The following is a 25,436-nucleotide window of genomic DNA, read 5'->3' as shown; positions in this document are numbered from 1 at the left end:
CTGAGTTCAATTCCCAGCAACCACATGGTGGCTCACAACCATCTGTAGTGAGATCTGGTGCCCTCTTCTGTGTACATAATAAATAAATAAATCTTAAAAAAAAAAATAACAGAGGGCCTTGGGCTTCTCGTTCTATTGACTCCACCTCCACTTTTGAGTGCTAGGCTTGCAGGTGCACAGTTCATGGTTCTGGGGAATCGAACCCAGGACTTTGCATATGCTAGGCCAGCACTCTACCAAAATGACAATATCCCCAGTCCCAGATTGAGTTTTTGCTGCTCCCTCCTGTTTGATTTAATTCAGCAGTTGCCCTGGGTGAGTCCTGGTGCTGAGTACGAAAGGTCCAAAGGTGAATCAGATACATCCTCTGTCTTCAAGGAGCTCAGTCTCCTAAGCCAGCTTCGTCAGAACAATGTGTGAAGGAGCAGTAGACAGCACTCAGTATGGTGTTCTCACCGAAGGGCTCAGAAACCCCAGGGCAGTGCTGGTGTCTGGCACCAACCTGGCATGGGATCTTCCATCACACTGCCCAACGGTTCCCAGATATGTACCTAGAGGCTCATTGTGTACCCTTTGCTATTTTCCAAAGCCCTCCCTCCCCAACCCCGTGTGCATTCTTTTAGTGAGTCTCCACTGGGCTGTTAGACTAACAGGAGTGTACAGAGCAGGTAGATTTCCCAGTCAGGTAGAAAGGCTGGTCATTTAGTAAAAGCTGACCCAATCCCTCAAATACCCATGGCCCCTAGAGCAAGCTCCTGGAGGTGTTGTTCCTGGTAGCGTTCTAGACAGTCTTGGAGGTCAGGGTTGGAAGTTTTTTGTCTCCATGGCTGACTGGGTTTGCTGAATGGTAGTACCAAAGGGGAGCAGCTGCATCTTACCTTTGGGAATCTCTCTGCTCTCGATCTCCAGGCTGCATAACCACTGAGGGTGGACAGCTATCCCGGGCAGATGCTGCGGCTGCTTATGGGAACTTACAGGGGGCATCCTCCTTTTATCAGAGCCACCAGGCCCCCATGGCCCAGCAGGAGTCTCTCAGCCACCCCTCACACAAGTTCCAGCCTCCAGCACTGTGCTCCTCGACTGTCTGCTGTTCCCACTGCTCCCCAGTCTCACCTTCCCTCAAAGGCCAGGTCGCCCCACCCAGTATGCACCCAGCTCACAGTTTCCGGCAGCCCTCTGAAATGGTGTCCCACCAGCTGGGGTCCCTGCAGTGTTCTACCCTACTGCCCAGGGAGAAAGAGCTAGCCTGCAGTCCTCATCCACCAAAGCTGCTGCAGCCCTGGCTAGAACCACCACCACCTCCCGCAGAACAGGAGAGTACATCCCAGCGGCCAGGACAGCAGCTGGTTTCCCAGCCTGTATGCATAGTCCCTCCACAAGACGTTCAGTCGGGAGCTCATGCCCAGCCCACCATACAGACACCCTCCATCCAAGTTCAGCTGGGCCACCACCAGAAGCTGAAGCTCAGCCACTTTCAGCAGCAGCCACAGCAGCAGCCACCACCCCCTCCTCCACCCCCTCCACCCACCCAGCATGCACCCCCACCCTTGCCTCCATCTCAGCACCTAGCTTCCAGTCAGCATGAGAGCCCTCCTGGGCCTGCCTGTTCACAGAACGTGGACATTATGCACCACAAGTTTGAGCTGGAGGAGATGCAGAAGGACTTGGAACTTCTCCTGCAGGCTCAGCAGCCCAGCCTGCAGCTGAGTCAGACCAAGTCTCCTCAGCATCTTCAGCAAACCATCGTGGGGCAGATCAACTACATCGTGAGGCAGCCAGCACCTGTCCAGACCCAGAGCCAGGAGGATACCCTGCAGGTGAGCTGTCATCCCAGGACTTCTCAGGGTATACAACATCCGTTCCTTCATCTTAGTGTGGGCTTCAGCTTAGCCTGCACGTTACCCCTGACCTCCACGCTCAGCAAAGCTGTGGGGGATATAGTACATGGGCTCTATAGTTATTTGGGCTCAGTGTTCTCTAGAGTTGCCTAGCTTAGCCCTATGCCCGGGGGTCCATTGGGCATTTTGTCCATAGATAGTACCTTTGAAAACATAAAGGTACTGGGGGAGTAGAGAGGAGAGGAGAAGAGAGAGAGGAGAGTGAGTCAATCCACATAGAAGCTAGAGGTTGATGTTGGGCATCTTCCTCTGTTGCTTTCCACCTTTTTTTGGCGGGGGGGGGGGGGGGGAGGGAAGGGGGGGAGGGACGGGCAGAGTCTCTTTCTGAAGTTGGAGCTAGCCAATTTGGCTCCGCTGGCTGGCCAGCAAGCCCCAGGGATCCACCTGTCTCCACATTCCAAGCACTGGGATTATAGACACCCACTGATATTCTTGGCTTTTTTTGTGTGGATTCTGGAGGATTGAACTCAGGTTCTCATGTATTCACAGAGAGCATTAGTGTTACTCAGGCCCAATAGATGGTACCATCAGAGTGTTGCTAGACCCCTTCCAGGGCCAGGATAAGGCAGGCCGTCTCTCCTATCTGTGCAGCCTGCCAAACTCCCTGGACTGGTAGGCGAATGGGAGGGTTCAAGGGGTAGAGTGAAGGTGGCATTAGACTTCGCTGTTGGCACTTTTACAACCCTCCAGGGAGGATTTCAACTTTATGTCTGCACAGCTACATACAGAGTATCATGCCAACAGTGTGTTCTGTAGGGGGTGCCATCTGTAGGTGGTAGGTGCAGTGGGGTTGCTGGAGGCAAGCAGTTTGCCTAGAGACCATACAGTGTTGAGAAGAGGAGCTAAGACCAGGCAGGGCCCAGGTCTGATGATTTGTCTAGAATGCCACAGAAGAGGCTTTGATCTCGGCTTAGGGAATATTGGAGTATTGAATGCTGGTCCTCTCTTTTCTCATTTAAGATGATTGAGTGCATTTGCATCTTTGGGATCTTTGCTGTTCCACATCTTAATTCATAGTTCCTGATTTTCCTTTTTTCTAGATCTTTTGTCCCAGCTTATTTCCCCATCCCTTCTCACGTTTCCCACAGTGGTGTCTCCTTTAAATCTATGATTACACATCTTCAAAGAGTCTCCAGAGACTTTTATTATAAAATATAAGGCTTCACATTCATGGGTCGTCACGGATGACTTTAGGTAATACTTCAGGCATCATCTCCTGAGGCTCAGTTCCTTTGAAGAGATGTAAAGTAGTCCCCATGATGGCAGAACAGAATCCAGTGTTCATAGAGGACCACAGCTAAGTATTAGTATAAACTGTTAGAGATTTGAGGGTGTCTCAGTGGTAGGCTGAGTGCTTCCTACCATGCACAAGACCCTTGGTTTAATTCCTATCACTGTAACAATAGCACTAATGAAATAAACTCAGATCAAAGCCAAACTAACCAACCAGCTACCCAACCAGCCAACCAAACAAAAACCACGTGTTATAATTGTTAAAGTGAATATCACAGAGTTTGCTCAGAAGTCTTGGTTTGGCTTCTATCCTAAGACTATGGTATTAAGATACAGTTTCAGGAAGAGTTTAGATGTGTGTGTGTGTGTGTGTGTGTGTGTGTGTGTGTGTGTGTGTGTGTGTGTGTATTGTATGCACACGTTTGTGTGGGTAAATAGATGTCTGGGGGGTAACATGAGGGTGCACATGCATTTGTGTGCATGTGTGCATAGAGGCAAGCTGCCTTGTTAATGCTCTGCCTTAGTCTTTAAGACAGGCTCTCCCATTAAACTGAGAGCTCACAGATTGGCGAGGGTGGCTGGCCAGTGAGCCCTTCTCTGCCCACTGCCTTGGCTCTGGGGACTGTAGACCGTGCTTCATCCCCAAGTTCTATGTGCATGCTGGGACTCGGAACTCAGGTCTTCGGCTTGTGTGCCAGGCACCCTGCCGACTGTGCCATTCCCCAACCCAGATTTTTTTTTTTTTTTTTTTTTTTTTTGAGACAGGGTTTCTCTGTGTAGCTTTGCACCTTTCCTGGAACTCACTTGGTAGCCCAGGCTGGCCTCGAACTCACAGAGATCCGCCTGGCTCTGCCTCCCGAGTGCTGGGATTAAAGGTGTGTGCCACCACTGCCCGGCCAGATTATTTTTCTTCTTGAGAAAAACTTAATCTGTTATGGTGTATAAACAGTAACATGGGCAAGGCTCAGTGGGCCTTAGCCCCTGCTGCTGCTCTCTGTGGGGAAACCCATCCAAGGTCCTTATTTCTTTTCTAGGTTACAGAGGAGCCACCAGCATCTGAGGGCCCAAAGCCAGCTCTACCTCTTGACAAGAATTCTGCTGCTGCCTTGCCCCAGACATCTGGGGAAGAAACTCCTCACAGTGTCCCCCCAGTGGACAGCACCTCCCAGCACTCCTCTCCAAATGTGGTGAGAAAGGTACTAACACAGCCTAGCATGAGGCTTGTGTCAGCCCAGACACCAGGCACCTGGATGAGGGTGATGGGGGCAGGGAGGTGTGTCCCTGTTCCACCCCTGATGGTCTACCCCTGGATGCTAGTCCATCCCTGGATGCTACCCAGCCCTGACTCATGCCTTTTCCCTCCTGAGTCAGCAGCGTAGGTCTTTCCTCATCTTTTGCACTCCCACATGGGCCTGCTGGCCTTCCTTTCGAGTGGAGAGGGCAGGGGATGGGAAGGAGTTTACTGTGGTCAGAATGGTATATGGTACTTCATGACTGTGATCTAACTTCGCCTTCCTAATGGCTGTCTAAGGTGGGCATCACTTCCAAGTAGCTAAGGAAAATGAAGCCTAGGGCCCTATGGCTGCCAGAAGAGCTGAGCTTTACTTAAGAACCCAGTGCACAGCTTTTATCCTTTTTCAATGTAAATGGGGGAAGATATTTTATGTGGCTCCCCACTACTCGAAGTTATTGGCTTTAGAATTAGATCCAGTGGAATTGCCTAGGTACATGGTCTGCAGAGATGTCCTTGCAGAGGCAGTTGAGCACCACAGATATGGAGATCCTTTGAAGATGAGCTATCTATCAGAGTCCTCTTGTTTTGGTCACCTTCTCATTTGCTAGGGGCCCCACACAACTCGCAAGCTGGCTACCTCCTGTCTTCTTTTCCTCTCCACTGTCTTCCTTCTACCTGGACTCTCAGCATTGCGCCATCTCTTCCACCCCAGGGCCCTGTTCCTTTGATTGCCTGCCTGTCTTCCTGGTCCTTCCCCAAGTTCTGACTCTAAAGCCCTAGTCTTGGAGTCTACAACTCCAAGCTTGCCCACCGGCCCCATGGTATCCCTCTGGCAGAGTCTACAACTCCAAGCTTGCCCACCGGCCCCTCGGCATCCCTTGGCTTGCAGCCTGGTTCTGCTAGTTGCTCCAGGTACAGCCTCTCATTTCTCCAGCACTGCTGCTTAGACAAGCTGTCTCACTGTCCTTGAGAAGAGTTTAGAAAAGGAAGCAGTGGCAGAAATGAAATGCTGACTGGAAGCTTCTGGTGACGCTCAGACTGGGAAGACCTCTGATACTAGTAGTCTTTTGTCTGTGCCTGTCCTGTTCTGTCCTACCTACCCTGTTGAAAATGGTTTGGTCTACAGGTGCCATAAATAAGCCCTTTTTAGATCTTAGTTGTTTAGCTACTTATATATGGGCCATCGAATTCATACATTTATTTATTCATTTGATGTTAACATTTTATACATATTTGCACAAATGCACACATATGTCCTAGAATTTCAAATGTTGTAGGTGCTCAACACATACTGGTGTGTAAGGTCATCCACCTCACTGTAGAGCTGCTGTCTGGTGAGAGACAAACATTCACCAACAGTAAGTTACGATGGAACACTACAGCAGTCATTGAGGTGTGCCCTCCTGGAGCACTTACTTCTGGGAGAGGAGGCTGCTCCCAGGACACCTCTTGGAAGTTTATTTTACACCAAGATGTGAAGAAGTTGGGCTAGTTGAAGGAGAAAGGATGTAGTGGAAGGAATGGCAGTCTTGGAAGGTCGAAGTTGAGAGACAGCCCGGGGCTTTCTTCCGGGTTTCAGATGAATTGTCTTGACAGGAACAGGAGTACACCCGGGAATGGGTGTGATTGGAAGGCCTCGCCTATTATGCTTGGAATTGGGATTCAGGATTGGCGCGGGGGAGTTGACGGAAGGATTTTTCAGCTAGGAGGGTTATGGCTTGAATTAAATTTGAAAGGTCACTTCAACTAGAGATCAGTGGTAAGAGAGACCAGACTAGTACAGAGGAGTTGAATGAGGTAAGTTGCCATGGAAGGAAGAGGAAGCCAAGATTTCAAGGGCTATCAGATGACAAGAGCTTTGAATTCAGTATCTGTTTGATTACAGGAGGTGAGACAGAGAAAGTCTTTTGGCTCAGGTCTGTCTTGGTCCTGGGAATGGGAATATAGGATAAAGAACGTACTGGAAGGGAGAGGGGATGTTGTTTTGAATTGCTGATGCTCTCCCATGGAAACCACATTAGAAGATGACTCAAGGCAGCCATTTTCAGTGTCCAGAGTTTAACAGGAAGCACTGCTTCTCACTTGGTGTGGGTGCAGCCGTGTTCTTATACATAGTATGGAGGGAGGGAGGAAGCTACATTCAAGCACAGAGACTATGTTGCCTGTGTGAGTGGCTTTAGGGCTCTCTGAGTAACAAGGGGACACTGGGATCATTCTGGGTGGCCACAGGTTGGCAAAGGTTTACTGAAGGCTCTGGGAACTGTAACTTATTGTTATTCTGAACTGTCATGACTTGGTCATCATGACTTGGGGCCCATGTTGAGGTTTGGGGCAAGGGTCGGGAGGATGGTCTAGCATTTTCAAAGATGTGTTTCTAAGGCATTGTGTCTGAGGCTCCCGGAAAAGGGCCTGTTACTGTGGGCCACAGGGAGCTTTGGGTTGTAGAGAGGCTGCTGCCCTAAGGAAAGGTGCTTCCATTTTGAAGGAGTATCATTACTTTTAAGCTGCAGTTGGGCAGAATAAAAGGTATGAAGTTTGAGGGATATCAAATATTTTTAACACCTCATTACTAAAGAATATTTTGTATGAATTAAAATGAAACAAATTTCCACAGGTTTTTACATGATGATTCCACTTTGTGTCTTTGTTTATCCTAGCAATACTATGAGGAAGCCACTTTCTTATTCCCCTTTGAAAGATATGGAAACTGAGACACAGATTAAGTGACCCACCTAAGAGTTATACAGCTACCTATGGGCAATGTTAGGACCAGAACACAGGCTCCTGACTCAACCTGTCTTCAGTGACTGGGTTCAATGGCCTCTCTGTGTACTGCATGGGGAGGAAGAGGGCTCCATTTTGGCCTCTCACCTACTGGATTTTGTCTTGGAAGTAGCTGGGGAGAGTCCTTAGGACCCAGCTTCCTTTGACCTTTGTTGTCTTTGTTAGAAGTGTTTGGGTCTGCAGCCACTCTGGTCCATGGGTGCCAGGGAAGTGAAGTGGACTCTGTGGCACCAGGCTCTTTTGTGGGCATTCCATGCCAACTCTGTTGCCACTAGAAGGGCTTTGATTAGAACAGAGCACCTGTTGCCGCTAAATGACGTTATGGTGAAGACATTGCAGATGAAGATGAATTTTCTAGAAGGATCACCGGCACTCCCATTTGTCCTGCCACCTTCCATGCAGCCAGCAGGATGTTCTGACTTTAACCACCTGGCACTGGCTGTTGACCAAACTTCCTAATCTTGATTTAGCTACTCTGAAAAGCACCATGGTCAGAACTCCACAACACATCCTTACATTCCTGGTGAATCTGGAAGACATTTTTAATGGCTACTTTTTGTACTTGTGAAAGAGAGCCCAGCTGAGTCCCTCATAACCTGCAAGAGAGCTCTCTGCCACACAAGGGGTGCTCATGGCTTAAGAGGAGTCTGGGATGTATTTTCACCAAAGGATGCAGAAGCACTAGGCATTCCTGTGACCCATATTATTAAGGAAGATGCAGATAAACAAAGGATAATAATGGCTGAGGTGGAAAGCAGTTATACCAGTATCAAAGCACTTTGACACTTAAACTCCTGATTTAACTCTTTAACGGCTTCATGAGTTTTCTGTCAGCCTGTGGAGGAGGAAATTCCAGCCCAGAGATGAGAAATGACTCATTTAAATTCTTACTGTAACCCTGCCATGTGTGAGAAAGTACATCTTGCCTTCACAGTCCCCAAATACAGGGTTGCAGACCAGATCCTGGATCCTCAACCTCAGCTATGATCTTATAGTCATATAACATGGCCCTGAAAGTAGCCAGAATGTTCCCAGGGTGATGAAGCCTTCTTAGGGCATGTCCTGTGTCCCAGTCAGCACCTGCTGGACTGTGCAAGGATCTGTTCTCCTGCTTAGGAGGCAAGTCAAATACTCTTCAGTCGCCTCTGAATTGATCCCCTTAAAGAAGCTCTCTCTTTAGTTCTCTGATGGTTTCCTTCACAGACTAAAACTGAGACCCTTGCCCATATCTCCTGGTCCATGAGGAAACTGGCACTTATCAATAGCCTGAGGGTGTCCTCCAGTATCCCGGGGAAATCCCTCTGACCATCTCTCCCCAGCCTCCCAAGGTTTTGTAAGTTTCCCTTAGCTGGCTCTCACTCCAGACTTCTAGAATTCCACTGCACCCTTCCTCATCCTCCCACCTCAACCTCTAGGATCCTCTGTGCCTCTTTGTTTCTCTCAGATCATCAGGGCACTGGGTACTTTTCAATTCTTTTCTCTTTATCTCCTATGATCCTGTTTGGCTCTGGTCAGCAGGATGTCTGTGTACCCATCAGAGTAGCCTTAATTAATACGGGAGCCTCTTGAGATGGATGAGCTCTCACTGACAACCAGAGCAACAATACTACTATTAAAAACCAACTTGTAAAAACCACTATGTGTGGTGGCGCACACAGGAGGCAGAAGTAAGTTCAAGGCCAGCCTGGTCTACAGAGCAAATTCCCGGACAGCCAGGGCTATACAGAGAAACCCTGTCTCAAAAACCAACAAAACAAAACAAAAGCCCCCAAACAAACAAAACACAATAAAAAACCCACTAGGTGACGCCAGTTACCAGACAGGTTAGTTGCTTCCTTCCCTGCCCTGTTGGGCTGTTTTGCGATCTACTGTTGAATCAGCCTGCCTATCTGAAGCCATTGAAGCATGCGGATATCCTGAGCATTTAGTTCATACGTCAGTTTACCTCTGTAAGGTAAATTACCTCTCCTTACCTGCATCCTCAGCTAGAGTGAGAGTTTTCAGTGAATGTCTAAGATGCAACTCCCAAGTCATTGGTCCCCTTTCCTACCGTACATCAACCCCTGCTCTTTGGTGATTTTCAACCACGGTGAAACAACTTGAAACCAGAAGTCAGCAGGCATAGCCTTGGAGCAACAACAGAAACAGATGTCACAAACCCAGGGCATTATATCATGTATGAGATCATAAACCCAGACACAGGATATAATTAGCATACTTGATCAAGCAAGTTTAGAGACATGGTTTTCTTTATAAGTTGCCCATTTCCTTTTTTTTCTTTGTTTCTTTCCTTTTTTTTTTTTTTTTTTTTTTTTTTTTGGTTTTTCCGGAACAGGGTTTCTCTGTAGTAGTTTTGGTTCCTGTCCTGATCTCACTCTGTAGCCTAGGCTGGCCTCAAACTCACAGAGATCCACCTGCCTCTGCCTCCCTAGTGCTGGGATTAAAGGAGTGTTCCACCACTGCCTGGCTCGCTATTTCTTTCTTTCTTTCTTTCTTTCTTTCTTTCTTTCTTTCTTTCTTTCTTTCTTTCTTCCTTTCTTCCTTTCTTCCTTTCTTTCTTTCTTTCTTTCTTTCTTTCTCTCTCTCTCTCTCTCTCTCTCTCTCTTTCTCTCTCTCTCTTTCTTTGGAGACAGGGTTTCTTTGTGTAACAGCCCTGGCTGTCCTGGAACTCCCTCTGTAGACCAAGCTGGCCTCAAACTCAGGGCTCAGGGATTCTCCTGCCTTTGCTTCTTGAGTGCTGGGATCAAAGGTATGTGCCACAATGCCCAGCTTAAGAAGTTGCTTATTTTCAACATTCAAAGAATAAGCAGATTAGAAGTGGGGAGTTAGGACTTCTATAACGGAATCTCACAAGACAGAAGACAGCGACTTCGCCTGGAGAAAGGCCACCACGGGAGATTGCTGAGGCGACAAGTCACGCCCTCTACTCTTAAAAGCCTCTGAGACCATCACTGGACTCTAGCTGCTCGTTTCAGCCATTCATTTATATGTTAGGCTCATTAGTTCTGCTTGAGGAGACCATGTTTTAGTTAAGTTTATACTCATCCCTTCCAAAATAATGTTCTTAAACCAATTCACTTTGTTGTTGGAAAAAGTATGTTTCAGCTATCTGGGAATAAGTTGATGAGAAACATCACGCCATCTACCTTGCTGGAAGAACCACAGACATAATAAACTCAGGACATGTGCATTATGTGTCTGTTTATTATTTCACAAGTACTTCCTACAAAGACACAAGATTTTTAGCCAATGGCACAAAATTAAGTCCAGACAGCATATTTACCAGGCCAGACCACAATTCCTAGTCTTGGGCCTAAGAAAGACTTAAGAAGTCTGGGTAATCACTCTGTGTCTCAGTTTACCTTCCTGTTAAAGTGATAGGAGCAATGCTTTCTCTGGATTTTGAGAACACCTTGTGGCACACACTACAAGAGTAATGTCCATACATTGAACTCCAGAAGGAGATGTAAGTGGTGACGTGGGGAGAGGGTGGGAAGCAGGTTACAGTCCAAATAGAAGTCAGACTAGCTGGGTAAAGGGCTGCATGGGTGACCGACAGAAGAGGCAGAAGTTAGAGAGGTCTCAGGCAGGATGGCAAGTCAGGTGGTAAGGACAGATAAAAAGGTGAGTGGCTCACACAGGCAGACAGGCAGCAGAGAAAGAGAAGGAGAGAGAGCTGGGCTGGAGCTCAGTTGCCTGTTTAGCATGCACAGCACCCAGAGTTCTATCCTTAGTGCCTCATAGAACTGGTATAGCCGTATGACACTTGAGAGGTGGAGGCAGGAAGATCAGAGGTTCAAAATCATCTTCAGCTACATAGCAAGAGCCAGTCTCAACAAACAATAGATTGAAATAAGAAAGGCAAAGAGGAAGAAAGGGACAGAAGTGTGGAGGAGGGGGGCAATTAGGAGCAAGTGAGGCCATGCTAATTAAGTGTGTTAAGAATGGGTTCTTAGGCTCAGGGCAGTTTCCCCTCATCCTCTAGAGACCTGAGTTCAAAAAACATTCAGTAAATGGTTTTTGATATTTTGACTCTTCCTTTCTGAACTTGAAAATAGTTTACTTTCACTTGCAAATTTCAGAATACATACTTTATGAAGTCTGAAGGTTTTATGTGTGATGAAGTTGAGATATCAGTTACCTGTTAGCAGTTCAGATAGTAGTCATGATTCTGTGAGGCTTTAGGGCAGGTAATGCACTTTGGCTCTCTCATTTGACCTCTGAACCACACCACCTGCTGCAGAGGGCAGGCACTCTCTTCTCCCCTGGCAGTGAGTGAGGCACTGGCCACCAGACAATGTGGCCACACTCCCCAGCCCTTCTCTAACCCTAGTGTGCTCTTTAGAAGCCCTTTCCTCCTCCCTGGCTCTCCTTTCCTTGAGAACCTGCTCCAGCCTCCTCTCACTTGGGGTACTGGCAGCAGAGTACCATGAAAGCTTCATGATTCTCTACTTTCTTCCTGCACATGAAATAAGTATTCTTTAGTTTAGTGGTTGGTGGCACTACATTCCACAGAGCCAGAAAAGTATCAAAAATAATTGACATGGTGTGTATAAATTCATGTGTGCACACACACACACTTGCCCATGTTTTAAGAGTTATGTGTACAGGTGTTTTGGTTGTATGTATGTCTGTGTACCATGTACATGCCTGGTGCTCATAGAGGCCAGAAGAGGGCATCAGATCCCCTGGGACTGGAGTTACAGATATGTGTGAGCTGCCATGTGGGTGCTAGGGTTCAAACCCAGGTCCTATGGGAGAGCAGCCAGTAGTGCCCTTAGCCACTGAGCCAGCCCTCCAGCCCTGTCATTGTGTTTTCAGCCTATAGAAATGGGGTCAGTGCGAGACTGCTCTGACAGTGCTTTTGAGTTCCTTCTCTGTGGGCGTCTCCCATGTGACCACAAGCAGCACTCACTCCTGCTAGCACTGGTGTCCTCCTGGCGAGTTATGGCAGCCCATCACCGGCAGACTTGCTTCCGTGCTAACTGTGGTTCAGTCTGCCTGTTCTCTTCCTAGTCTGTCATTGTTTGAACTCGTGTCATTGCATGGAGCGAGGGACTTGATGTCCTCAAATAGGGTATGTTCGTTGAGATTTGGCTTTATGCCCAACTCAAACAGTTAGGTGGATGGTCTAAACAGATCCTGGTTTAGCATCAAGGATCTCACCAAGAACTTGCTGGAGCATGCACAGAGCCCCAAGTTCAATCCTTAACTACCTTATAAAATTGGGCCTAATGGCATATGTCTTTAATCCCAATACTTGAGAGGAGGAGGCAGAAGGACCAGAAGTCCACAGTCACCCTCAGCTATGTATTTATGTAATATCTGTTATGGGCAGACCAAACGAACATCAGAACTAGGTTAACTATGTCATGTGGGGGAAAGGAGGAATAATACAGTTGAAAGGATTTGTTTCTTCTATATTACAAAGTGCAAGGCATTAATCATCAGATATTCTGTCTGTAGATAAGAAAATACAGGTTATGAGAGAGCTCTGGCAGTGTATCACCAGGACAACTAAGAGACAGCTCGCCCCTGCAGTGTCTCATGGATCCCTCACAGCACAGGACAAGGCTAGCTGTAGACTCACTGAGAGGCTCACAAAAGACCCCAAAGTGAGTATTCTGGCAGTAGCAGAGAAAAGGAGGGCCAAGATAGAGCCTGGCGGACACACTGGAGAACTCAGCCACACTCAGTCACCAGGCAGAAAGCCGCTGGATTCTGGCCTTGATCCTTCTTGTTGGGCTGTATGCCTAATTCACTTAGGTTGAATGAATTCATCCATTCATCCTTGCTCTATAGACTACTTAGCAAGTTAGAAAGTTTTTACTAAAGACCAAACCACCAAGCAACACACACAAAAAGTACTCTTTTTCGTGGAAAGATAAATAAAAAGTGCTTAAATCATATTTTTAAAACTGAGAAGACTAAGGAAACACAAACTTTAAAAGCTGATAACTACTAAGGAATAGGGTAGGGAGAAAGGAGAAAAACCCTGGTTAACACCAGAGAAAAGAAAAAGGTGAAGGTCATAAGAGACAGAACGAGGGATAGCAGAGAGGGAAGGATGAAGAAATTGATGTGCAGAGGGTGGGATGTAGGGAAGAGGAGTCGGGTGGATTCAGGCCCCCCCTGAGCGTGATCTGAAGGCCAGATCTGGACTCACATCTAGGAAGAGCCCCCTCCAGTGTCAGGGTAAATCATTGAAAGGGTCCTCGGTAGCAGGATGACTATACAAAGTCATCTAGAAGGGCCAGCTATTGGCAAGAAGCCGGAAACATGCAAAAGAAGAGAAAGAAATGGTACTACTTATAATACATCACCTAGCATGTGCACAGAAAATCCAAAGTGAGTCTAGAATCAGGGTACAAGATCGACACAATCAATTGTATTTCTATGTACAATAAAAAAGAGAAATGGAAAACATTAAAGATCATGTTTTATGGAAACATTAAAAACTTGAAATTTGTTTATAACAAAGGCCTCTGCAACACAATACTACAGTGGACAACCAAGGTTTACAAGGGCTGCAGTAGCGTACCAGACATTCTAAGTGTTCACACAGATTGTCTTCTAACCTTCACAGTAACCTCTTAATGGTTACTGTGAGGATGAACTGAGGCAGTATGTGTAGAACCCTAGCAAACTGCTTTGTATGTAATAAATTCTTACTAAACTTCAGCTCTCCAAAGCCTGTCATGATTTTAGGGAAAACTCGAAACCAGTCATGAGTGGAACCCAGCTGCTGTTTACTCAGCCCAGCATTTGTAGAATCTACAGTCTCACAGCACAGCTTTGAGATCTCAATTAGCTCACTATTTCCTGGATTCACCCAGACATTGCTCTTGGGTCCAGGAATAAAGGAATAAAGTGGGTAAACAAAATAGACCAAAGTTTATGCTTTGATGGAGTTTAGTTTCATAGGGAACAACATCTGGTCATTGTATCATGGATGTGCCTTGAGGTTGAAAGGACCAGTGTTCTGGGAGCATCAAGTGGATGGGGATATGGTCTGCACTAGAGGATGAAAGAACCTTTGTCTCACACGCACACACACACACACACACACACACACACACACACTGGCAGTGGGGAGCTGAGCTCTGAAGGGCAAATGGAACAGGGATAGAGTAAGGAAAATATTCTGTACAGAGAAGGCAGACTCTCTGGAGGGGATGAGGGCTGCCAGGGGCATCTGACTTGTTTCAGGAACTAAAGACAGTGTCTGAAGGCCTGGATTACAGAGAATAGGGAGGGGGTTGTTCTTTGATTTGTGGCTGCTAAGGATGAGGGCACAGGTCACCTGGGTCTTGGGAGTCTCTTCAGGATTTTTGTATTCATCCTGAGGAAAGTGGAGCACACTCTGCAGGGTTTAATGAAAAGGCATGCTGTGGTCTGATGTGTGTTTCCAACTGTCTGCACTGAGGAGACCACTCCTGTTGTCTAGGGAGATAGTAGGTTATGCTTTGTCACTGTCTGTAGAGAGGGAATAATGGGTATATTTAAATTACAGGGCCTGGTGTTAGCTGGGGAGCAAGGAGGGATGCCCTATGATGCTCCCTCTAGTGTCTGTCTTACAAAGCTGAGCCACCAGTAATGATATTCACAGTGAGGAAGGCCATCTTTCTTACTAGGGAATAGCTTTATTACCCTTATATTGAAACCTGAGAATGTAATGAAGTGTTTACTGCCCTCAGGAAATTTGAACACTTCACACATTGGGGAAAGAATGGCACATTTGGGACACTGATCTTGAAAGTTTAGAGGTGCATCCTCTAGTGTTTGCCCTTTGATTTTCGAAAGTAGACAAATTGGTATATATTCAGTCTTTCTTTTTTTCAAGAACAGGCTTATTAAGTTCTAAATTCATAAAAATTACATTTAAAACTGATCTCCTTCCTTCTCATCCCCATCAGATCTGTTTCTTCAACCTGAAAAACTATACACAATCAGTGACCCAAATCACCCATGTCTTCAACTCCTTTTCAGTGATGTGTTAAGTCTTTCTTCTGAGGGACCTGGGTAGTCAGAGTTCTGCTGGGAACAGCCTCACCCCTGCTGAGGGCTGCACAGCTGGGGCCATGTTAGGAGTTGCTCTGAAGCCCCCTTCCGGTGGTTTGGAGTGATGTTGGCAGGTATACCAGCACTAGAAAAGACCATCCACTACCTTGATGAAAGGCACCATTCAATGCTAGTACAAGCTGCAAGCTTGCTGCAGGCTCTGGAATTGAGCTGGGTTCCCTCGGACAGAATGAGACCCCCTGGAACCTTGCCATGCTTTGGAGGGAGCAGCTCGGAAGCAGATCACAGTTCGAATTTTTCATAACTTCTAGCCAGTTTTATGTGGGAAAATATCTCACAAGATCCCTTAAAGGGAAGGATGGGAAGCCACAGGCAGTATTAGTCAAGACTGGAAATGTGAAATTAGAAAGTCCCTATTAACCCTCTGCTTAAGTAGAGGACTATGGTTGGGGGATAGAGCCCCATGAGGCATGCATGGACCTCAGGTCAGGTGGTAGATTCTCTCCTTTTCTCGTTCTGTCTTTCTTGCACACACACACACACACACACACACACACACACACACACACACCCCTTAGCTTGCACCTCCCTCTATGTCATAACCTATGTCATAATCTGGTAGCTTCCTTGGTGGTGGGAACTGGGACAGGACTTCATGAGCTGCCTTAGCTCCCAGTGGCAGCCCCTAAATGCAGGCGAATGGAATTTCAGTGCTCTTGTGGGCTGGGTCTCGCCCCTCTTCCTACATTCCCAGTTGACAGCCCAACTCTATCCATGCCTTTTTCTGCAGCACTCCACCTCAGTGAGCATCATGGGCTTTTCCAACACTCTGGAGATGGAGTTGTCATCTACCAGGCTGGCGAGGACCATAGAGCCACAGATGCACAGAATGAGCAGCCTGACAGCTGGTCCCACCCACACAATTCCAAGCCTGCTGAGTGGCCCACCACAAACTGTGTCCAACCTGATGAGTGTTTCAAGCCATGCCGTGCCCAGCTCAGCCAGTCACCTGCAGCCTGTGCCAAACCTTGTGCGTGGCACATTCCAGTCTATGCCCAACCTTAGGGGTGATTGCTCCCAGGCCATTACCAGCCTGGCAAGCAACCACTCACAGGCTGGGTCCAGCCTAGTGTCTGGGCACACCCAGGCTGTGCCAAGTCTGGCCACTTGCCCTCTGCAGGGTATGCCTTCAGTTTCTGACATACATTTGGAGACTAGATCTACTTCCAGTCCTGGCTCTGGCCAAATTGCAGAGAGCCTGGGCCCCAAGGATGGGTCTGAATCCTCCCTGGGGAATGCCCTGTGTAAGGTAAGTCTCGGGAAAGTGGCATTCAACTTTTGTTTATTGTGAAGTAAGAAGTTGGCCATTGGCAGCCTTATCTTAGCAGTTTTGCTGATGGCCAGAATGTCTGATTTGATTCTTGTTGACTGTTCACCTTTGACAGATGGAAAGTGAGGAGTGCACTCGCTTCACAGACTCAGTGGGACAAGGCTCCACAGCCTCCAGTCTGGATGTTCCCAAAGATTTGGCTATTCCCTCAGAACTGGAGGAACCAATTAACCTCTCTGTGAAAAGACCTTCTCTAGCACCGATGACCAACACATCTATTGCTCTACAACAGTACAAGCACCCAAAAGGTGAGACTTGAGTAAGTGGCTGCTTTTCCTGTTGGCCATAGACTTGAGCAGGCCTCTCAGCACCTCCAAGTGAGGTGGAGGCAGGTAGATGGGCTCAGCCTGGGAGATGCATCTTATAAGGTTGAATTTGCTTCTGTCCTTTGGAAGTGATGTACATGATTCTGCTTCCCTAACCATGGGCAGCACTGATCTGTGTGGCCTCCTTCTAATCTTCCTCATAGAACACATCCTGGGGAGTCTGGCTTTGTATATAGGCCCACGTGAAGAAATCACTCCAAAAGAGCTAGCCTTGGTAAAATGAATGAAAAGGTGCGTCCATTGGATCTAGTTAGGACATCAACTCTGTCCTTTGTGAAATGGGTAACTTCCGCCTGCCTCAGCAAAGGGGACTCACCAAACTGCTGCATAGGGTAGGGGGCAAACAACTACAGAGAAATCCCTTAGCCATTTACTCTGTAACAGCAAGAATTTCCCATGTACTCAGCAGTCACGTGGATTTGTGCAGTGCCTCGTTAATAAAGGGAATTTGGACCACTGGAGATAAGCTCTGAGTTTCTTCTTAGGGAGTTGGTTTTTTTCCTTCCACCACATGGATGCTGTAGATCGAATTCAGGCCGTCAGACTTGGCAGCGAGCACATATACCCACTGAGCTGACTCACCAGCCCACCAATATCCCTTCTTAAGGTGATTTGTGGTTTGTTTCATCTGATAAGGGCTAGTCAAGAAGTTAGAGTCAAATACTGACCAATTAACCTTTTTTTTTTCATGTGTGGTGTTATTGCTTATTTTGAAATGGAGCAGTCTATTTCGTAGGCACTTAATACATAAAAGAACAATGATACCACCAAATGAACTATTTTTCTCTTTTATTTTCTTTATACTGATAGACCAACTGAAAAAAATATTGCTCCTTATTACATAAGTAATATTACCTTATATTTTATGCAACTAAATCAAAATTTTAGACCCAGCTTTGCCCAAGGAAAGTACATAGGGCAGTGTTAGTAAATGGGCGTTCCTGTGTGCGCCTCACCACCGTTCCCTGCCCATCTGTGTGGTCTGTGCTGTGCAGAGGATCTGGTCCCCAGGGGTGGTGCTGGAATCTCCACACTGGTGAGGCTGCAGAGAATGACAGAAGGTCACACCAGTGTATTGGAAACAGGTTATTTATAATCTCTTAGAAGATGGCTCTCAGTGCCTGACCCAGCGCTTACCCCTCAGCAGCCTCTGAGTGTTATTATCTGTGCTAACATTTGCCAAAAAGATGATGGCTTTCATCCTCTCTCAGGAAGGAGACCTATTGTAGGGTTGTCCCCACCATGAATGAACACACTTGGTAACAATTATGTGGCAGGTGTATGACCAAAAGTCCAAATAACAGAAATAAGTGAAAGGTCTAAATGATATTTGTTGCCACAAATGTATGTCATAGCTATTTAATTTGTCTTTTGTCTTAGAATATGAGCATTTTGAACAAGAAGCCTTAGAGCTGGATACAAAGGAGAATTCAAGCATCAGGTAATGACTCTTGGCCGACCGTCTTGCAATCAACTTCCTGTCCTGAGAGGTTGGCACAGGAAGTAATCCTATATAAGAACTAGAAGCAGAAATTTATCTTTACCTGCCATCACCACCTGCTGAGCCTCAAGTGGGGTCCACGGGTTGGGTGCCTACAATAGTTATGGGAGAGTTCCAGGCGTTGTCAGGTGTTACACTCTGTGTGTAACAGTCCTTCCTCTTCAGGGAGCCTTCCTTTGGCTACAGGTGGTACCAAAGATCTTTCCAGTGTTTGACAGGGTTGGCTGGGCTGAGCTTGACATGAGAAAGGATGTGGACCTGTAAAGGGTTAACTGAGGAGGCTGTTCATTTGTGGGATCATGAATGAGCCTAACTTGGAGATCGAGGTTATCCGGGGCTCCTGATGAGATCCAGGGTGTCTCTCTTATCACAGAGCCCTCAGTAGTGAGCCCAAGATTCCCTATGTGCGACTGGAGAGGCTCAAGATCTGTGCTGCCTCATCAGGAGAGATGCCTGTGTTTAAGCTGAAGCCCCAGAATAACAGCCAGGACGGGAGCTTCCTGCTGGTGATCGAGTGTGGCACTGAGTCCTCTAGCATGTCCATTAAGGTACTACTTGGTTCTGCTTGGTCCAGGCTAGGAGCCTCTTGTTTTCCTTTGTTGCTGCTAGAATACTTGCTTTAGGGCCTTATGTGAACCTCAGTGGGACTGTAGCTAGCCTCGTCCTCTGCTGCATGGGATCTGGGAGATACAGCAGGGTTGAGCTGGAACTTGGCTGGCTTGTGGTCCTGGAGTAGGAGGTCCTCATAGTAAGTGCTTAGTCTCTGTCAGTTCTCCACCCCCCACCTCACCCCTGCCACCATTTGCCAATTCTGTGCTCCAACTGCTCAGACTCACTTCTTCTCCAAGGTCAGCCAGAACAGCCTGCCTGATGCCACCCAAGGCCCAGGTCTGGGGGGAAGGAAGGTCACTGTCACCTCTCCGACTGGGCAGCGGCTGCCAGAGATGGACAGTGCATCTTCTGAAGAACACAGACTCATTCCCCGAGCTCTGGGAGCCAAGAAGTGCACCCCAGCCCCCATAGAGAACGAGGACTTCTGTGCTGTGTGCCTCAATGGTGGGGAGCTGCTGTGCTGTGACCGCTGCCCCAAAGTGTATCACCTTTCCTGCCATGTGCCAGCCCTGCTCAGCTTCCCAGGGTGAGTCATCCTCAGGGTCAGAAGGCCACAGTGCTCCCAGGGTGGGCTTACCTGGGCCGGCACCAAGTCTGGTCCTGTGGGTTGGTGGGCCCTGTAATTGTGTGCCTTGTCCCGTACCTAGCCCTAGCTCCTCCCCAACTACCGTTTTGTTTCCCCCTTGTCTTCAGGGCATCTTGGTTTATCTTATTTCTTTCAAGCCTGTGGCTAGCAGGCCATTCCCTTCACTGAGGCAGGGCTGGGGACAGAGTTTCTTACTTCATCACCCCCTTTTCTGTGCCTGTCTTGGGCAGAGGGTCAGGGAAGGATGCTGAATTCTAATGACCTCACCTGCTGTGCAGGGGAGAGTGGGTGTGCACCCTGTGCCGCAGCCTGATGCAGCCTGAGATGGAGTACGATTGTGAGAATGCCCGCTACAATCAGCCCGGAGTGCGGGCACCTCCCGGCCTGAGCATGAATGACCAGAAGGTAGGGAAGGGTTTGGGGAGCAGAGTTTTCTATGTGAGGCAACCCTTTGTGCCTACAGAGGTTGAGTTTTTCCCCCAGGGGGATGGTGAGCCTTTTTAGGGGGTGGGCTTTGTGGCATTCCTGTGACAAAATGACTGAGAAAATCAACTTCAAGCAGAACAGGTTATTTTGACTCATGGTTTCATTCCATGGTCACTTGGCTTCATTGTCCCCAGGTCTGTGGTGAGGCAGAGACACTACAGTGGGGAGCATGTGGGAGAGCAGAGTTCAGAGAGAAGGGGGCTCCAGGGACAAAATATACCCTGCAAAGATGTGATCCAGATGACCCACTTCCTCCTGCTCGCTACCACCCCTCAAAAGTCTCACCAGCTCCCCACAGTCCGGAAGTGGATTGATCCCTGTGCAAGGCTGGAACCTTCCTGGTTAAGTCAGCTTCTGAAGGCCCTGCCTCTGCACTGCTGCCCTGGGGCCCAGCTCTCAGTCCTCGAGCTTCAGGGAGGGAGAGGGATGGGGGACATTTAAGGCTGTGTCCTGGGCCATGCCTGATGACGTGGCCTGTGGGACTTTATGTTATTGTCCTTACCCCAGCAGTTTTCCTCTGGCCTGGGAGCCCAAGCTGCCTTCTTAGGGTGGCTGGCGCCTTGAAGGTCAGAACCAGACAGCTCCAGGGTCACCATCTCTAGTTCTCATTGAGGTGGAGTCAGAACTGTGTGCCACTTGCCACTTGTGATTTCTGCAGAAGTGTGAGAAGCTGGTCCTGTCCCTGTGCTGCAACAGCCTCAGCCTGCCCTTCCACGAACCAGTCAGCCCCCTGGTAAGGAGGCCCCGTGCTTCTGCCCTTCCTTCCACGAACCAGTCAGCCCCCTGGTAAGGAGGCCTGTGCTTCTGCCCTGCCTGCTGCTCTCCTTTCTGCTGAGGGAATGCCTAGGGGTCAAGGCCATTCCTGCCTCTTCCTCTCCCTCACAGCTGCTACTGCATTGACTTAGCAAGCGACACCTCTTCCTCTTCCCATACCTTCAGTCCTCCTTTCTCCCACCCTTTCCCTTACATTCTCACTCTCCATTTCCTCCTGTTTCTCAACGAGCCCTACACTAATTTTCTCCTCTTCATCTCCTCCTCCCCTTCTCTTCCTCCCCAAGGCCAGGCATTATTACCAGATTATCAAGAGGCCCATGGACCTATCGATTATCCGGAGGAAGCTGCAAAAGAAGGACCCAGCTCACTATACTACTCCAGAGGAAGTGGTATCAGACGTGCGCCTCATGTTCTGGAACTGTGCTAAGTTCAATTACGTATGTTGGGTTTGTTTTCTCTATTTCATAGTGACCCTACTAAGATTGTCATGGCTGGGGGCAGATGTGGGCAAGAGAGTCTGGGAGCAGAGTCCTGGGGTTTGCTATGGCTTAAAAGCCCTCTCTCAAACGTGGCCCTAAGCATGGACTCAGAAGGATGGGGGAGGTACTAGTAACTGGCCAACTGTGGGTATCTACCAAGATTACTTCTCTTTAAGAACGGTTACCAAGTGGGTTATCTTGAGTCCTAGGAGAATGTACCAAGCTCCAGGTCTCTCAGGATGAGATTCCAAGATGGGCCAGTCAGGTGTGTGCTCCCTGTATCCCTTCTGATGGAGGGGCATAGAGGAGATGGTCTGGTAGAACAGGCTGGGCCACCGCTCTCTCCTCTCCTCAGCCTGACTCGGAGGTTGCAGAGGCTGGTCGCTGCCTGGAAGTATTCTTTGAGGGCTGGCTAAAGGAGATCTACCCAGACAAAAGCTTTGCCCAGCCCCAGCAAGAGGACTCAGACTCTGAGGACGTATCTGGCGAGAGTGGCTGTCCCACCCCTCAGGGCTTCCCGTGGCCTCCCTACATGCAGGAAGGCATCCAGCCCAAGAGGCGGCGGCGACATATGGTAAAGAGCTGATGCCAGCCAGCGGGCAAGGCGGGTGGGTGGTGGTACTGGCAAGGGGCATCTGAGCAGCATGCGAAGAGTACAAGATGGAGTTGTGTTGGTGAACTCTCAACCCCTTAGCATAAGAGAAAGGTAGGGTGGTATGGAGATCACCAACTCCAGTGATTAGTGAAGCCTGCAATTCAGAGGGGTCCGTGTTCCTGCCCAGGGTCCTCTGGCAAGGTCATGGACCTAGGGTGAGGAAGAGGTGTCCTGCCCCCTGGCTCAATACTGGTTACACTACACAGTGGCTGTCATGCCCATAGAAAGAGAGCTCTCTGACATTAGTGCCTGAGTCCCCCTGGGCTAGAGGGAGAAAAGAAGGGACCCTTTAAGCTCCTGGCTATAGGAAGGAAGCAGAGGGCTTGCTTGCAACAGAGAGACTCCTAAGACCTCTGGCTCTCTCATCTGTGTAGACATGAAAGATCAGTCTCCTTCCCTCCCTCCTTGTGGCGTCCCCCCTCCCCCTGCCCTCTCCTTCCTTCCCTCTCTACTTCTTTCAATCCCTCTTTCCATCTTTCCTTTTTGAAATAGGGTTTACTCTATAGCCAGGCTGGATTGGAACTAACTAGAGAGACCAGACTGGCCTTAAACTTGGGACAGTCCTACTTCTTCCTCCCAAGTGCTAGGATTGCAGGCATGTGCCACTACATGCAGCCATTCTGTTAAATTCCATTGAAATGTGCTGCTGGCCACCTATGTGCCAAGGTCTCTCCAGAAACTGCTGGTTATTTACAACACTTGGTGCATAGTATATGGGGCCCTTAGTGGGCGCCGCTCTTCCATTTCAGGATAGAATACATCAGCTCTAGGGAACCCCAGTCCTGACCCTGGTCCCCTTTGGTTTAATAAATCCAAATTTGAGTATTCCGATTTTTTTCTTTTATCTCAGGAGAATGAAAAGACAAAGAGAATGTCATTCCGTCTGTCCACCAGCATCTCGCAGGTGTGAGACCCAGAAGGAGACGGGGCACGCTGGCGGCTGATGTCCCGCCCTCTCGGCCATCCCCCCATACTTCAGCTTGTTCTCTTCCGAGTGTGGCTGTGACATGAGTCTCGTCCGCGGATCGCACCTTCTCATCGTTTACGTCTCTAGCGTTTATTCGGAGCCATAGTGCACCCACCATAAAGAAGATTTCAGTAAAACAGGGCAGACAGGGTGTTCCTCGCTGCTAGAGTAACCGACATACAGGTTCCATGCCATGAGGCTCAGAAGGACCTGGCTTCCTTATGAGCTCTTTCAGATGGGGAGAGCAGACTTTGCTCACCTCTCAGCAGCCAGGGCTCAGGAGCACTGTGTGTGTCTTAGAAGTGGGTCCAAGGAAGAAAGCGAGGTTTGGATACATGACAGGCCTGTGGTCCCTGTCCCAGCACAGCCAAAGATGGTCACTGTTTGCCTTTGCTCGTCCTGTTGGGACAGAGGCATCTGCCACTGGCAGAATAATGGAGGCTTCTCGAGGCCCTAGGTCTCAATTGGTGCCTATTTGGGTTCTAACGGTTTTCAGGGTATTTGCTGTTTACGCCCCCTTTCCTGAGTAGGACTTAGGCGGTCACTGTGAAATGCTGTGTGTGGTTTGGCACTCTTGCCTGAGCTAGGTAGCAGTGTAAAGACCAGACTGCACTCACATCCAGAAGATGCCAGCTTCCTAACTCTGGGCTGATAGCACTTCAGAACCTACCTTCTCGGAAGTGACTATTATGTGTGTCAATGGCTCTTCCTTGATCATCTCTATTCAGACATCTGCATCTTGAGTTTTACTTGGGAGAAGTGTGAGGTGGTGTCTGTTGCAGGTACAGAATTCCCTGGCAAGAACAGCCCACAGGTTAATGCAGTGTGCTGGGCCTCTTCTCCTGCCCAAGATTCTAGTTCTCTACTTTTTCATACAACCAAAGATCAGAATTGTGGCCATGCTGCTTACAGCCCGGAAGCAGCCAACACGCTGTCACCCTTTTTGTTGGAGCTCGGAGAAGGCAGTGGTGACCCATAGGAGTCTAATCTGGGCTAAGGGCAGAGAAGGGGAAAATTGAGAAGTGAGAAGCCAGTGTCCTTGAGTGACCCTGGTAACTCTAGGGTTGTAGTTCTTACAGAATGCGGAAAGGCATTCTGGAAGCCATGGGAATAGAGCTGTGTAATAGAAAGCTGCAGGTCACATTGTAGATGGATCTCCACAGTGTAGGCAGGGTGTTTGGGAGGAAGCCTCTGAGACATATACAGGGACAGGCTTCTTCCTAAGCAAAGGCTTGTTTGAGGAAAGACCTATTGAGTATATTGCTGGTGGAGATGGCATCTCAGTGGCCTGTTCCTGAGGCATGGCGTGGTTGATTTCAGGGGACTCTCAGGCCATGGCTTTGTTTTTTTGAAGAGGTGCAGTTTAAAGAAGTGATTATTCACAGGGCATTTGCTGGGAAGCAATTTTCTTTTTACCAGAAAACTTTTCTTCTCTCCCTGTGAGTCAGCAACAACACTCAGTCCCTTCTGCATTGGACTGAAGGAGCTGCTTCACTTGGAAGCCCCGCCCACCACCTTGCAGTTCAGCAGCACTGCCAAGCTCTCTTTAGTACATGTGTTTCCATACCCTGCAGTCTAGTCCCAGGCAGCTGAATCTTCAGTTCATTTCTAGTCCAGGAACCTTTGAAAACAGGCTTTGCTCCTTAGGTTCACAAAGCTTTTTGCTTTTTTGGTTGTGGCCCTGGCTGTTTCTACTTTGATTTTTGCATCTTTTTCTCTGATTGGTCTGGTGAGGGTCCTTCTGTTTGTACCTTCCTAATTCTGCTTTGGGCATCTTTCCTTTTGTGGCTCATAGTCCATACTTCATGGTGTTTGGCCCTGGAAAGCCACTGAACACTATGATAGCCTGAAACCTGACACAGCCTTTCCTGGACCAGCTGGAGACTGTGCCTATGATGTGGAAACGCCTGGTTCAAAGCCTTGCTTCCCCTTTCTTGATATAGCATGTAGCTAGAGTGTGTCCAGTTGGAACAAGGATCAGCTTCTGGGCCCAGAGATCTCGGAAATGTGGTAGGCAGTCCTCTGTTCCCTTTCCACTATAGAGCCCCTCTGTGCTGAGAGGCTCCCTCTGGGCATGTGAGCAGGGCAGAGAGGAAAGAGGGATGCCCTTTCCTTCAAGGATGTAAGGCCCTGAGCCATCATTCCTTCCCTACACTCACTAGCTCATGGAATTTTTCCTGGAACCAAGTTTTTAAAGTCATCTTAATTTTTTTCTTTGCATGCACAAACAAAACAAAACAAACAAAACAAAACAAAAAACAGAACTGGAAGTTCAAGAAATTTAAAACAAAACCAAATACTTGTTCACTAAGTTAAGTTTTGTGCTTTGGTTCTTCAGCATTTTTATCAAATCCTGCATTGACTCATTTCCACATGGTCCCATCATAAGGTCAGTTCAGCTTTTTGGTCCCGGACAAAGTCATGCAATGGCAATGCAGAGAGTTCTGGTTGTTCTACTTCAGTGTGCAGCCCTAGAAGACAAGGAACTT

General features: G+C 48.2%; 1 protein-coding gene across 2 annotated transcripts in view; it reads left to right on the top strand.

The window, feature by feature from the left end:
* The window catches only part of Trim66 (tripartite motif containing 66), a 54,338-nt gene extending 29,144 nt beyond the window's left edge, over positions 1 to 25,194 (top strand). For both annotated transcript variants that reach the window (XM_036197009.1, XM_036197018.1), the window contains exons 9-20: positions 910 to 1,817; positions 4,166 to 4,327; positions 15,962 to 16,480; positions 16,617 to 16,809; positions 18,268 to 18,328; positions 18,762 to 18,936; positions 19,237 to 19,526; positions 19,865 to 19,991; positions 20,731 to 20,805; positions 21,131 to 21,283; positions 21,681 to 21,899; positions 22,831 to 25,194. In XM_036197009.1, the coding sequence (XP_036052902.1) occupies positions 910 to 1,817; positions 4,166 to 4,327; positions 15,962 to 16,480; positions 16,617 to 16,809; positions 18,268 to 18,328; positions 18,762 to 18,936; positions 19,237 to 19,526; positions 19,865 to 19,991; positions 20,731 to 20,805; positions 21,131 to 21,283; positions 21,681 to 21,899; positions 22,831 to 22,890 (2,942 nt within the window). In that variant the 3' untranslated portion in view covers positions 22,891 to 25,194. The remainder of the gene's footprint in view (positions 1 to 909; positions 1,818 to 4,165; positions 4,328 to 15,961; positions 16,481 to 16,616; positions 16,810 to 18,267; positions 18,329 to 18,761; positions 18,937 to 19,236; positions 19,527 to 19,864; positions 19,992 to 20,730; positions 20,806 to 21,130; positions 21,284 to 21,680; positions 21,900 to 22,830) is intronic.
* The last annotated feature ends 242 nt before the right edge of the window (positions 25,195 to 25,436 follow it).

The sequence above is a fragment of the Onychomys torridus genome, chromosome 1 (genome assembly GCF_903995425.1).
Source record: "Onychomys torridus chromosome 1, mOncTor1.1, whole genome shotgun sequence".
In the NCBI taxonomy this organism is placed as follows: Eukaryota; Metazoa; Chordata; class Mammalia; order Rodentia; family Cricetidae; genus Onychomys; species Onychomys torridus.
Note: the sequence above shows the minus strand (reverse complement) of the source record. Positions and strands in the feature narration are given on the sequence as shown.